Below are 14,694 nucleotides of genomic sequence, written 5' to 3'. Positions count from 1 at the left end.
AATCATATTTTCCAAAACAGTGGTCTGCTCGAGTGAGTGACCCCGTCCAGCCATCGAAACTCTCTAGAAGAAAATGCGCTATCACGGGACTGCCAACAATATAGTATTTAATCATGTGACTACCCATTTTGCAAATATAGTGTAGTCACTCTATTGCGATGAATACAGTTTTTGAGAATATGATTTTTTCATGAAATAAATTTATCTATTGTTACACACATGACGAATAGTACCACACAGCGAAATTATTACGAATATTGACTAACTATGAGTTCATTTAAATGCCCCACGTCGAGTAAGTTTGTATTCTCATTATACTAGTGCTCACCAGAATTAAGCGTTACAATTCACGGGCAGCACAATAACTGGATGATATCGGGCATTTAAAGATTTTTGGACCATTTGATATCTTGCAGCGCGGGAAATTGAAAGAGTTCTAACGGAGAAGATTCATGAAGGGGTTGTGGGGGCGGTGCAACTGAAAAAGAACCCAGCCAAAGTTAGCAAGCAGAAAACAAACAAACAGAAATGATAAATATAAACCGTCTGAGACGTCAATCTAAAAATTCGCCAAAACTGGATCTTACATCCCAAGAATTTCAACTGCCCCTCTCCATGGAATACAGCATAAAGTTGTCTCCATTGTGGTCGCTATTTATCTATTTAACATTCGGCCGTCTGTTTTTGCAATTAACACACTCCCTTTGCAACTTCGCATAATGAGCATGTCATCAAATGTAGTGTATACCACTGGTTTTGCAGTAAAAAGAGCCATTAAATTATACAAGAAATCTTCCTAGGGGCGCTAAAAAGCTGTTATGGGTTTATATTCCGTCACTATTTATCCTCTGTAGTTTTCTCCCACTACCTCCATGTTGGTTTTACGTGACATTTCCGTCTGACTGTATTGTGTATTTTGAAAATTCAAATTTCTTTCAAGCAGTTGCTTCAACAGCGATTTCCACTTGAAGAGTTAATGAATGAATGAATGAATGAATGAATGAATGAATGAATGAATGAATGAATGAATGAATGAATGAATGAATGAATGAATGAATGGACAGATGAAGTATGACATGCTTTGTTCGCTCAATGAGAGTTACGGGTATTTTTGTAACAATGCCGTAATATGAATCGTCGTTCAGAAGGTCAGGTGGTTGGCAGGGTACCCGTAAAATTGGTAAACAAACTTGATCCCTGCCATCGGTTTACACAGTAATGAAGAGGTGTTCGTATTCTTGTTGCATAATCACCTGCCTATCACTAGTCACTGGAAGAGGGTGCCGTAAACGTTTCGCTGTCTCAAGTTCTTTGTGTGTTTTCATTCCTCAGGACCTTCCCCTCTTTAATTTGCTTCTCCATCTATGTCATGGATGTCGGAGTAAAATTCCAATCGCCGAGAAAGAATAAAGTGTCTTTGGAATGTTTACTATCGACGTCGTTCTGGTTTAAAATTGTGCTAAGAGCTGAGTTTAAAGTGTAATATTATGAACAGAGTAAAAACAAAACAAGCCGACCTGTATTCTAGGCAAACAAATTCGTCCTGCGATGTTAGTGACTGAAAGTGTCTTGACTTCGATAGATTTATCATTAACATTCACACGAGAAAATAGTTAGAAATACTAGTTGGGGTTACCGGGAACATTTTCCCTACCTTTCTAAAATTGAAAGAGTGCATATCCTGGTAGTACCATCAAAAGCGATCTAGAAAATTGCATCCTTTGTTGGAATTGGCTCCTTCTTAAAATATGGCTACTTAGTCATCGAACATTTTCCTCAAGCGTTGAAAATTTCCGATCCCAATATTTAATTGTCCCATATGAAAGTGGAATAAAAGAAAATGGTTAGTTTACCCGATCCCTTAAAAGGAATGAAGACGTCCTTAATTGCTTGTTTTACCGTGAAATTAAATGAAAATATATGCCCATACGAACTTTTACTTTTCACTTATGGGGTCTGTAAACGTAATTAGAGATCCCTTAACGTGACCGAAATAAACAAAATGTTTGAATAAGTATCAAAAGGAATTCCCAGAACGAGTCATTTAAACGGGCAATTTCTGCGGTTAAAAGGTAAGGACTCGTAACAATGTTTTGTATATTATCTAGCAATTCCCCTTGAAACGTGGTAAGATGTTGCTATACATAAATTAATTAATTAATTGGACTTTGTAGTTGTTTTTTTGCTTCACCAAAATCAGCTATCTGTACGAAAATACATATCTCATCTCTGCAATTCATAAAATGAAATGTTCAGATTTCTGACAAGACAGCCATTCTCATTCGTTAATTGCGATGGTCGTCTTTCACGTTCATTTAGCTCTCTCTCTCTCTCTCTCTCTCTCTCTCTCTCTCTCTCTCTCTCTCTCTCTCTCTCTCTCTCTCTCTCTCTCTCTCTCTCTCTCTCTCTCTCTCTCGCGTCTCTCTTCATCATCATCAAGCATATCCAACAGAAACATACGTAGACGATGCCGTTTGGGTAAGACACCATTAAACACGCTAGCACGGAGACAGGTGGTTTATCAAACGCTTTAATTCACAGAAATACGATCAGGCGAACTTAAAATCCAAGGCAAGCTCCGACTGCTTTTTCTGAATATGCCTTCATTTTCAGATTCTTTCCCCGAATCATTTTGTATACTTAGTGCTTATTTTAATGCTTTTGGTGATCGATAACAGTAACTGTTCATCAATGTAAAAAGTTGTATTCGCAAACTACGTTTACGTCCAGAGGGGCACAACTAACAGACTCGTTTTCATTTTGAGTTTACGATGTCAAATTATCAGTTTACCACAAAATATCGATTCCTTAATGTTTGGTTTCAGACAGGATTATTACCACTTCTTTGTCACGTGTCAGTTGGTTGAACATGTCTAATGGGAATGATACTGCCACAGCAGAAGACAACAAGTGCTTGGATAAAACAGACACACATGTCTATGGAGGGGTCAAGTTAATGTGGACATGTATGCCATCCACTCTGGATGCATTGAAAACGTTTGAAGTCAGAGATGACGATGTATTCCTCGTTACTTATCCGAAAGCAGGTTTGTCACACTAAGTGATGTTGATATATAAGTCAGATAATACGTAGGTAGAAACTGACATTCCGGCGTTTACTTGTGAACTGAAGGGATAGTAACTTTTGATGGTATTTTCGCTGTTTTGCTCAATCTATAGAGCAAATATATTCTTCTTTATCTGATTCCTGAAAGTGTGTTGAAATGCCCAGCAGTAGTCTTGCCAGTACAATGCATCGAGTACATTGTGCAACATTATTGATGGCAAATGAATTCTTGTCCGAACTCAAAATTCAATGCTCTACAATAATATTGGGCATCGGTCACATACAGCCTGTTTTGAATGGTTATACTCTGGGCATTTCGACATGGTTTTGGGAGAGGTACAAATTTTGCATCAATAACGAACATAATACTGAAAAGACAGCAAGTTTACGGCTAATGGAGCTTTAAACTGCCTAAAAGTAATAAAAATGATATCACAGATTGTTACCAAACGTCATGTCAATAGCTTCGAAACGATGATCTTATGATGAGGAGGTCAATCCGCCGAATAACGAGATCATTTCTCACGTGAAGTAAACAGAACGACGCTATGACAAAGTTGAGGATGATTTGATGGTACCTTCAAAACAGAATTTCAAATTTGCTGGTACTTTCAATGTTATTTCCAAATTATTACAAAACCATTACTGACAATTGTTTCATATCATTTTTGAATTGAAATCGCAGAAAATTGACCTGGTGTTATCTGTCGGCTTAAATGAGATGTCTACTGCTATTGGTTAAGCCTCTCACAGACCTATAACGCGCAAAGATCTAAGATCGACTTGATTATTGCATAATTAATATCAAACCGCTAAACTTAGAAAATAGTTTTGTGCATTCAAATGAGATGGTTCTTCTAAACACCAGGTACGACATGGCTTCAAGAACTGGTTTCTCTGATCAGTATGGACGGAGATATCGACGAAGTCGTGGACATTCCGGTCGATGCCAGGGCGCCGCATCTGGAGATCACCGTGCCGTTTGACCGGCAGGGCACCATAACGGCACCGCCGTCATATTTGAGCATCGCAACAATGGATTCGCCGAGACTCATCAAAACGCATTTGCCCATGGACCTACTACCGCGACAGATCAAAGAGAAACGCACAAAGGTAAAACACTTTGTGTTCCTAGATGTAATTATAAATGTCAACAATTATAATAATTGTGTATATTTTCTGCAGTAAATACAAGCATCAATGTCTAGCTGTGAGTTCGCCCACATAAATTAACGCAGAATTTCATTTAAACCCCATTTCCTTGTGGGATCACGTTATCCGCTGGCTGCTTTAGGGCAGTCGAGCGTATCAAATGTGCATCCATGTCCGGTAAAGAGATAATGCAAACCATGTTTACTCAGAGATCTTGAAATAATCTTTGTTGCGCATTTATTTTTGAATTACTCCCAAATAACAACCAACCAATATAAATACAATTACACCAATTATCACTCTGATCACCGTGATTATTTTAGTTCATAGATTTATCCAACATGAAAACCTTTGACAGGGAGAGATACATTTCCCGGCGTAATCTTTATGTTCATTATCATGTAATGATGTTTATATGTGTTTTTTCCTTTCATCCATCAGGTAATCTATGTTGCAAGAAATCCCAAGGATCTTGCCGTTTCGTTTTTCCACTTCTACAAAGTCAATCCGTTTCTAGCTACTTACAAAGCATGGGGAGATTTTTTGACAGATTTCATGAAAGGAGACGGTAAGATGACCTCTTTTTTGACACTTTCGATGTCCCAGTCTACATACTGTATATCATTCCTGATCTATGTTTCTAGGAATACCGTTTGAACTTTTCTGAAAAACGATATTAATTATTCCTCGTTGCATTGCTGGCAGCGGGTCATAGGGTCATATCACATAAGCTTACTGTTCCAAGTTTTCGTCTCCCGACTGGTAATTTCATGGTCATAATAACTATATACATCAAAGTTTTCCATGAGAGCAGTGAGGACCACAGCTTGCCCGAACTAGTGTGACGGTTATTAGAGAAAAAAATTAACAAACCAAAACTTTGAGCACTAGTAAGAAGCCATTTGACCACGAACAGATTGTGTATACAAGTAAAGAATATCAACAATATAAGCTTATAGGAAGGGAATTCAAATGTAACTGATCAGAAAATCAACAGCAACACTTACAATGATATCATTAAGCTTAAGTCTGGACACAGTTGTATTTTTCTTCATGTTGAACAAAGTGTTTATGTACTACCTTAAACGTGAAACATCAACATCACGGTCGCGCATTTGAAGAATTTATTTGGTCTGTATACCCTCTCAAATAGTTTGTACAATTGCTAGTACGACTTGCCGTCTGATACCGATAAGATAACAATCTCACTTATGGCACACCTGAATTTTATGATTTTGTAATGATGCAAACGGCAGTTGAATAAGCCGCCATGCATGTATTTATTGCTTGATGTGTGACAATGACCTCGTCACAAACCGAGGACTCCGAATATGTTAATTCTAAACTTCATTCATATACGCAGTGATTTATGGGAAATGGTGTGACCACGTGATTTCATGGTGGAAGGAAAGACATAGTGATAATGTTTTGTTCCTGAAATATGAAGATATGAAGAAGGTATGGCGACTCCTCATTTGTTTGCGCGTTGCAAAAAAACCAAAAAAAACAAAAACAATTGTTCCTCGATAGATATTTTGCAAGTGAAAGTTTTCTCTGTCTTAGGTCATCAACATATTTGTTTTAACAATTATTTTGAAAATAGCATCGAATTTTGAAAGCGTATTTAAACAAAGGAACTTGAAAGTAATAAGTTTCTAGCTTAAGTTACGTATATTGTAACCATATTGGATGATTCTAACACAGATTTCCATAGTGGGAAAGACAATACGATGCAGCATCTTCCCTATCTTGTCAGAGCAAGAAAAAGTAACCTCCAGCTTGTTTAGTTTATAGATCCATTTACAGTTTTCTTACAGACTTTTTCGTTTTATAGTGGATATACTTACTACATTCGGTATCTCTGTTATTTAAACTGTCTACTCTCTTGATTTTCATGTTCAATAAAATATTTCAAATCTCTATTGCAGGACCTTAAGTCTGCAACTGAAGAAATATCGCTGTTTATGGGAAAAGAGCTAGATCAAAGCACAATCAGCCGAATAGCAGAGCATTGTAGCTTTGACAGCATGAAGAAGAATCCCATGACGTTGAAGACTTATCTGTGTGCAGCCATGGACATTGATGCCGATAAGGAATCGCCATTCGTCCGCAAAGGTGAACAAAACTGATTTCACAGACTTTGACTTGGTTCATGAACGTAGCCATGTAACTATTTCTGCTCCTTGAGCGAATGTACGCGCTTATAGACGCATGTGAGACACAGGAGACGCGGGGTCGCCGAAATTTCCTAGTGAATTTTATGTAACGCGGTGGCGCACAAAGATATATCATGACAGAGCATGATGAGTGTGTCGAGCCTATCATTTAACATATAAAAACAAGTATGGTAAACATTATTTTCAATCAATATTAATTATAATATAAAATGACCGTATTAATTCATTTGTCATCTGTCAATTGGTATTTTCAAGAATGGACCACACCAAGTATACCAGTAATTTGTATACAATACAACATACAATACAATACAATACACAATAGCGTTGGCAGTTGTCGATTCGGCAGTGAGATTCGATGTTAGATTCTAGGAATAACGTATTTTCTTCCTTTTCCAGGCAAAGTTGGTGGTTGGAAAGATCAATTTACTGTGGCTCAGAACGAGGCTCTAAATCGCTTGTATCGCCGATGGATGCATGGAACTGGGTTGGATTTTGATTTTGAAATCTAAATCGTAATACGCAAAATTCTCATACTGTTCTACACCATACACGAATTAAAGAGTACATAACGTTTTTCGATTTAATTACCACTGATAATCTACAATGATAGACATTTCATTACCACTCACAGTCTACAATGATACACATTTAATAATCAAGGATAGTCCATACAATAATAGACATTTAATCATCACTGATCGTCTGTAATAAAATAACTGAAAGAAGAAAATTTATACTATCATATTCTATGCTTATTATTCAAGACATCAATGTCACTGCTAAAAGTATCGTATTTCCACGAGTAAAATATTGTACGGTAAAATATTGTACGGAAATAAAAGGACATTTTCTGAAACAAAAACGACCACAAAACACTATTGGAAATTACTTCACGTCACGTATAATATATTAAAATTAATGTCCCGGTATAATAACTCTGGCATCAGTTTTCTCAGCTCTGCAAGCTTTGGAAGTCTAAAAGCAAATACATTTGGATTTATTTTCGTTGGAAAGAAATTAGTCAGAAAACAGCCGTGGAAGAAATGTTTTAAGTAAAGGTTAGTATTGTATTAGAATTGTCGTAGCTTTGAATCCCATATATGTATACTAACTTCCTTTTCAATTTTATGTGAAAATTTTGTCTCTTAGTAAGCTGTTTGGTCACGTGTTGTTTTCATTGCACACAATGACAGCTATTTTGTCTTCAGCCAGTAATACAAGGGTCAAATAACCGATGACTTGTCCTACATTATTTGTAACACAAAATGCTTGAAAAAACCGAATCAATTATAAATGTTTGGCGTTCTTGTCTTGTTTACTTCTCATCTTCGTCCGATGATAACGCGGAGAGTTCTGGAAGTGATTAAAAGGAATGTCATAGAGAGATGTTTTTATCAATTTGAAAGAAGAGAAACCCTAAATCAGTTGATTATATTAATAACTGTAGGGGCAATTAAAACGAAGCATTTTTTCTGTTTCTTCACAAGAAGGCAACTGTTACATGGTAAAGTAAAAAATCGAAGTTTCATCTCTCTTAGGGACCGTCTCAGATGGTCGCAGAAGTTCAAGAAACGAAATTTCTTCATTTAGATCAAAACCCCCTCCCCCTCCCTCTAAACGAAACTTCAAAAGTGCGAAATGTTCATGTCTGCCTAAGAGTACAATGTTGCATTTTTCTATAGCTACTAAAGACGTATTCCCCTTGCCACATTACAAATAAAGTAATCGATCAGATTTGAGTACTAACAGGGCATTTGTCCGCATAAAAGTTTCATTTTAGTTTACTTTCCCTTTTTGCATCTCTTGTGCTGTTCTTTGTCTTTATGAACACCAATTTGTACTGGTAGGGGCGGTAAATAAGCGAGAAACTTGACAAGGGGGCCCAGGCATGTTCAATTATATTGAAACGACTATCACCAGGTGCATAACAAGTGAGAATAAGACATCTAGTGGTTAGAGCAGACGCTTATAAATAGCACATTTAAAAAAAATGATACTTTTTTGTCTTTGTTTAACTTGATGAATGGAATGTTTGGGATATAATGTTCCTATCAGTAAATTGTGTTTGGGGCACAAACGAGATGGAAACAGTTACAAATTTGTTGGCACGAGTGTGCAGTTTTTCTTTAATTTAAAAAAACACACGAAAACTTGTGATCACAAAATAAAAGTGCGAAAGTGAAGTTCACAAATTGAATGGAGGTCAAACCCCCCCCCCCCCAAACGAATAAATTTCGCTTTTGAACTTCTGCGACAATCTGAGACGGTCCCTTAATGAACCCTTTTATGAGAGCGATAAAATATTGGCACCGTTTCCTACAATAAGAAAAAATCTTCAACATATAAATAAACAGTAAAGTGGTGACTAAATTCGGCAGCTTGGAATAGATTTACTTTTCAAATGTATTCAAGAAATCGACCAACACCGATAATTGAAAAATCAAGCCCCTCTTCAAATTTCGCACCTATGTTCGTCTATTACTCACAACAAAAGTCCCACTGTTACAATGAAACTGAATTATACATCAAAATAACACATTATTCTGATATTCATTGTACGAATCACATAAAAATAGCATGAATGTACTGGTATCGTCGCTTCTTTTTTATAATAGGGGTTCGTGAAAGACAAATGTTATGCATACCTGTGTGGTGAACCGCTATGTGGAAACCCCTGTAGTTGAATGCATGATCTGAGTAGAACATGAACCAAACAGAGTCCCCGGATGAAACGTAGTCGGCCGGGATTTCGGTACCGGAATGCATCCATATTACGCTGGTGTTCTGGGACGGAATATCTCCATTCCCAGCAGACAGAAGGTCGTAAGTTGGTTCGGTTAAGAAATCGTGAAATTCGACAAAGAGCCTGTTGCCGATGGCGTTGTACAGTATCCATTCACATCTAGCATTGGCTGGATATTGGTTCGGATAATTTGGAGACATAACAGTGCTCTTTTCCCCGATCGGTACGGTGATACTGTAGGTGCAATTACCTGAAAGTGAACACATTCTTGCAGTTGAAAATCAAAAAGTTCAATTTAAAAAAAATATTCGGGATAGCGCAAGGAAAAGTTAACGAATGTCTCAAAAGATACAGCACCTTCGCTCAAAGGAGTCGCGGTGTCTCTGTATTATTGCGCAAATGCGCGCATATATATATATATATATATATATATATATATATATATATATATATATATATATATATATATATATATATATATATATATATATATATATATATATATATATATATATATATATATATATATATTGTATTTGTCTGACTGTCTGACTGACTGTTTGTCTGACACTCCATATATTGTCATGCCATTCTGTCTTTTTCTCTTGGGGTCTTCGCGTCGCGTACTGGGTAGCTACAGGTGTATTCATTGTATCATAAACACTAGAGAGAAAGCCTTAAGTTACTAAAATGCTGACGAAAAGCGAAGTAAAGGCTACTCCAGCATGGGTTATCTATCACGACACGAGTAGTCTTACCTGCACAAACTTCGAAATAGTCTAGACAACAATCATCGGTTAGAAAGCAGTCGTCTGTACAACTACAGGAGAAAGCCGTATTGTATTCTCCACAAAGTCCTGTGCATGAGTCAGTAATACCTGCAGGTGAAAACATTAAAAACGTCGTATAGAAGGCTGTAGTGTTATAAGACTTCACCAAGGGTTGGTTTTAAAAGCAGGTTTGCTAACTCTATAGGAACAAATTGCCAGACTCACCGGTGAGAATCTCTTATCTCGCCAAGGAGTGCATTTCTCACTGCTCACCGGTGATAAGGGACTGGACACAAATTACAGGGGGGTGGGCCGGTGTTTTTCGAAACACCACTGCGTCAAAAATAGTGACCCTTCAAAAGTTCATGCACAAAAATTAGTGACCCTCCCCCTTATCCGTGCATGAAAATAAATGACCCTCCCCTGTTACTCAATACCCCCCAACAAACCCGCAATGTGTTCAAGACCCCCCTTCTGACTTGCTATACTTTTGAAATCCCCCTCCCAAAAGGAAGGCAGCAAAATGTGGCTGATATAACGCTTTGTCCAAAAAATTTCAAATCATATGTGTGTGATAATTCATGTAAATGTACTTTGCTTGAAGTGGCAGGTAAAAAGTGCATGCGTGTACAAACAATGTTATTTTTAGATTTCATCGATAATGTTGATTCACTATGCATAGCAGTCTATGACAAAACTATAATATTTTTTTTCCAATACAAAACTAAGTAAATCTGTGCATTTTTGTACACTTAATTATTAGTGTTAATGTTAATGATTAGACTAGAGTGGTTTCAAGTCCATGGTTGTGCAAGAAATTTGATTTTGGAATTTCACTGAAATGTCGATTCACTACGGTATGCATAGCAGTCTATGACAAAACTATGAATATTTTTTTTCCAATACAAAACTAAGTAAATCTGTGCATTTTTGTACACTTAATTATTAGTGTTAATGTTAATGATTAGACTAGAGTGGTTTCAAGTCCATGGTTGTGCAAGAAATTTGATTTTGGAATTTCATCGAAATGTTGATTCACTATACATTGTAGGCTATGAGGACACTACAAATAACTCATAGGTTATCTGATCCTAAATTGTTATTCAAAAGTTGTTCGACCTGAAACTTCCAGTTGTTATTGATGACATTTTGCACAATTCTGAATAGTTTGTATTCTGTCAATGTCCTCAAAAAATAAAAAATGTACATACGGCGACATGAACATTTGACACCGACCTGTACCTAATGTATTGCCAATGGGAGAATGATATCAAATAAGTGATCTCCAAATTGTTATTGAAAGAGTCATAATAGGGGACAGTTATGCACAATAGAGGAGTTGGATAAGTAGAAATCATGACAACTTAAATCAATGTGGCTGCTTGGATCATCAATACATTGTTTATTATACCCTTAAAATTGCGCCCGAAGGGCGCGCCGAAAATGGAAATGGCAGAAAATGAAAGTGCCGGGAGGCATTTTTTCTTTTTTCAGTATTCCATATTCTTCAATACGTGCACATGCAAGTTCAGCTTTGATGCATAAAAAAGGTGACCCTCCCCCATAGTAAGCATACACAAAATTTTATGACCCTTCAAAAATGCTTGCGCGAAAAATGGCGACCCACCCCCAAAAAACACCGCCCCCCCCTGTAATTTGTGTCCAGTCCCTAATTCAAAAATTCTCACTGGTAGCAGTGAGAATGACAAGAGATTCTCACCAATTGCGAGAAAGAGCCATTTTCTCGCTCCAGTCTCGCAATTTTTTCCTATAGTGTAATGTTACTGTGTATATAGTGGGTTAAAATTTGGCCCAACATGGTAATGAGACAATCAGACAATATCACACAACTACATCTGATTGTCCCAAAATGCAAACTGTCTTGTGTCCTTTATCGTCAATTGGTTATTCTTCAAAGAAGAAGTACTCACCAATATCACTAATCACAGCTTGGAAACCCCTAAACGAAACATCTGAGTTCGACGAAAACCTCATCCATGTGGACCCAGAGGCATAGTAATCCTCAGGCAATGCCGTTCCTGAGTGTTCCCATATAACAGCCGTTTCGTTGCCAGGAGAGTCACCAACACCGGCGGAGAGAAAATCACAGCAAAGATCAGTGCTGAAATCCCTGAACTCCACGAAAAGTACCCCTCCATTCTCTGCATAGGTGATCCACTGGCAACGGAGGTTATTTGCATACGGCATAGGGTAACCGGGAGTATTAACAGTGATGGAGCTGCCGATGGGCACGGTGTAGTTTTCAATGCAATCACCTGGGGAAATAAAAGCAAGCAACGTATGTCATGAAATACTATCGCACACTAATGAATCCTTCGGCAGTCTAGAAATTCTTCGACTCAGAGAACTCACAGGGAAAAACCAAACGTCAATGCAAAATCAGATGAGGACATGAATGTGAAATATAAATACTGCTTGTCAATGTGGATGTATTTGAACTTACAAACGAAATTTGAATGTTTTACTTTGGAAACAAGCACATCTCGATATTTGCGGGTCGTGAAAATCGAATAAGATGTTTCCGACTTGTTTCGCGGCAACGTGATATTATCGAAATGGGCGATTCAGAAAAGTAAATATCCAAAGTCTCTCATTGCAAAATATGTAGTGGTTATAGCAACATGAACTGAAACTTTTGACATATTAGCCCCTGATTTTGCACTATCGTCTCTTGATAATCTTCTCACTGACAGATAAATCATGGTAAAATGCCTCGTGTTTGAGCTGTCAACAAAACCTGTCCAATGTCATTGTTGACGACGGAATTTTAGTCCGGACGAGAATTAATTTGCCAACAAAAGCATTGTACACAAAGCATTGTTTTCATAACATTCAAGTGAGAAGATTAATAACACCACAACTTCGATACTTGTCACTCGAATAAAACACAACCCCATGTTAACGCAAACTTATATCGTAGTCATACGAACCTGCGCACACGGAAAAGAAATCTTCACAGCAATCGTCGGTCAGCATACAGTCGTACTCACAGCTGCAGAGAACGCTTGAATAACCACATCCTATGGAATTGCATGAATCAACTAGACACAGGAAGAAAGAGTTGTGTGTTAAGATAAACTAATGCATGGAGCCATAGCTTACGGGAACAAGTATTGTTAGATAATGAAGTTAACGCTATTTTTTATTAATATCACGGGAGGAAAATCACATTTTAGTACAGAGTACTGGTATTTTTAACTATCCTCTGAGACTCAACATTATTTTTTACGATAATTTTACAAATGTATGGTAACATCATTTCATAGATCTGATTCTCCTTTCCTTCGAAAAAAAGGAAAAAGCATCTCTATATTAGGCGCGAAATTTTTTTTAAAGATGCAATGTGTTGACACACAGACTAAGAGTTGAGATTAGTGCCAGTGGATAGATTCGCAAAATCGAAACGTTTCTTGATTTTTTATATGACGAGGTTCCCTTGTGCCCTTGTTTTCTTTCTGTGAATATTGATTCTCTCTACGCTGCTGTTCTTCTTGGCATTGAAAAAAATAAACATGGTGACTCAAAAACATTTCCAGGATAAAAAGAATGTACTCTCTTCCTATTCGAGGAGAAATTCCCTCCGATACCAAGAAGCGTGCAAGTCAACTAAAGCAACTGAATCAGTGTTTTGCTGACTTGATCATTTTATCATAATTTTCCAGTGTAGGAACCTTGGCGTCGACACTTTTAGCTTTGCACATGCCGATAAGGTGTTTGCAGTCTAAGTAAAGTATGTACATAATTATGAAATATGAATGGCATCGATAAAATCAGTGTGGTAGTTAATCAAGCTTAAGCTTCGTTTACGCTCTGTAATGCCTGAAAATCGCTAGACGGGTTCCACAGGGTTGAGTTTCCTTTCTGCTCTGCAGTTCATAGACCGTCACTTATCACGGGTCAATGTACGGTGTGTCTATTATGTGCATATACAGAGAATTTGCGAGAGCTGGTCACTTTCCCTTTATTACATACAGATATATTCTATAGTGGACACGCCATCAGCTGTTTAGTGAATTTGAAATGTGCAGAGCGCGGAAAGGAAGCCCAAACCTGGTTGAATACCAAAACTCTAAACGCCTTATCAGCCCGTAGCACAACTCTATAGAACAACTTTATGATCATTTATAAACCTTTTCAGTTCTAATCAATTGGCTGCGTTCTAGCAGCTACGGCTCTAATCAACGACATTGACATCAATCTATTCTGTTGTTCTAACTCATTATCTACGTTACTGTTAATTGACTTTTTTCAAATTTATTGTTTTGAGGGTTTGCTCACTTTCGGCATGGCTCAGAGTCACGTGAACTCCTCTCGCGTTGACAGAACTGTCCGAGAGAAACCTCATCCACACAGACTCCCCTTCAGACAGGAAGTTAGGGGGTCGTGTGCTGCCCGAATGCATCCAAATGACACTGGTGTTCTGAGATGGAGTGTCTCCGTCTCCCGCTGAGAAGAAATCACAGCACGACTCTGTGGAAAAATCCTCAAATACCACACTGATGTACGATCCGCTAGAAACACTGGCAATCCACTGGCAACGAGCACTGCTCGGATAATTGCTCGGATAGTTTGGTGTGGTGACATTTACGCTGCCTCCAGCGGGGATAAATATTGTTTCTGTACAGTCACCTGTTTGTGATGAAAATAATTTAAGTGTAAAGGTTACATAGACGCCACTGCAGATTAAAGGGGGTGGTCGTCGGAACTGCGCGTGTGCGACGTTCTTGTTTATAAACAATGTATTTCATGTATGATATCTAT

The 14,694-nt window shown here is 37.7% G+C and overlaps 2 protein-coding genes across 2 annotated transcripts in view; one reads left to right on the top strand and one right to left on the bottom strand.

The window, feature by feature from the left end:
* Positions 1–2,049: 2,049 nt before the first annotated feature.
* On the top strand, positions 2,050–6,950 carry LOC139121862 (sulfotransferase 1B1-like). Its single transcript, XM_070687119.1, has 7 exons — positions 2,050–2,072; positions 2,826–3,047; positions 3,936–4,180; positions 4,661–4,787; positions 5,583–5,677; positions 6,148–6,334; positions 6,796–6,950. Exons 2-7 carry the CDS (start codon positions 2,870–2,872, stop codon positions 6,906–6,908), a joined length of 945 nt encoding a protein of 314 aa, XP_070543220.1. The 5' UTR covers positions 2,050–2,072; positions 2,826–2,869; the 3' UTR covers positions 6,909–6,950.
* An 82-nt stretch (positions 6,951–7,032) lies between these two features.
* LOC139121861 (CUB and sushi domain-containing protein 1-like) overlaps positions 7,033–14,694 on the bottom strand; it is a 31,410-nt gene continuing 23,748 nt past the window's right edge. Inside the window, exons 14-19 of the mRNA XM_070687118.1 lie at positions 14,212–14,562; positions 12,864–12,974; positions 11,844–12,188; positions 9,901–10,020; positions 9,045–9,392; positions 7,033–7,752 (exon numbers count right to left, since the gene is read on the bottom strand). Coding sequence (XP_070543219.1) covers positions 7,715–7,752; positions 9,045–9,392; positions 9,901–10,020; positions 11,844–12,188; positions 12,864–12,974; positions 14,212–14,562 — 1,313 coding nt within the window. The 3' untranslated portion in view covers positions 7,033–7,714. The remainder of the gene's footprint in view (positions 7,753–9,044; positions 9,393–9,900; positions 10,021–11,843; positions 12,189–12,863; positions 12,975–14,211; positions 14,563–14,694) is intronic.

Source organism: Ptychodera flava, chromosome 21 (genome assembly GCF_041260155.1).
Source record: "Ptychodera flava strain L36383 chromosome 21, AS_Pfla_20210202, whole genome shotgun sequence".
In the NCBI taxonomy this organism is placed as follows: Eukaryota; Metazoa; Hemichordata; class Enteropneusta; family Ptychoderidae; genus Ptychodera; species Ptychodera flava.
The sequence above is the reverse complement of the archived record's forward strand: the minus strand, read 5'-3'. Positions and strand labels throughout refer to the sequence as shown.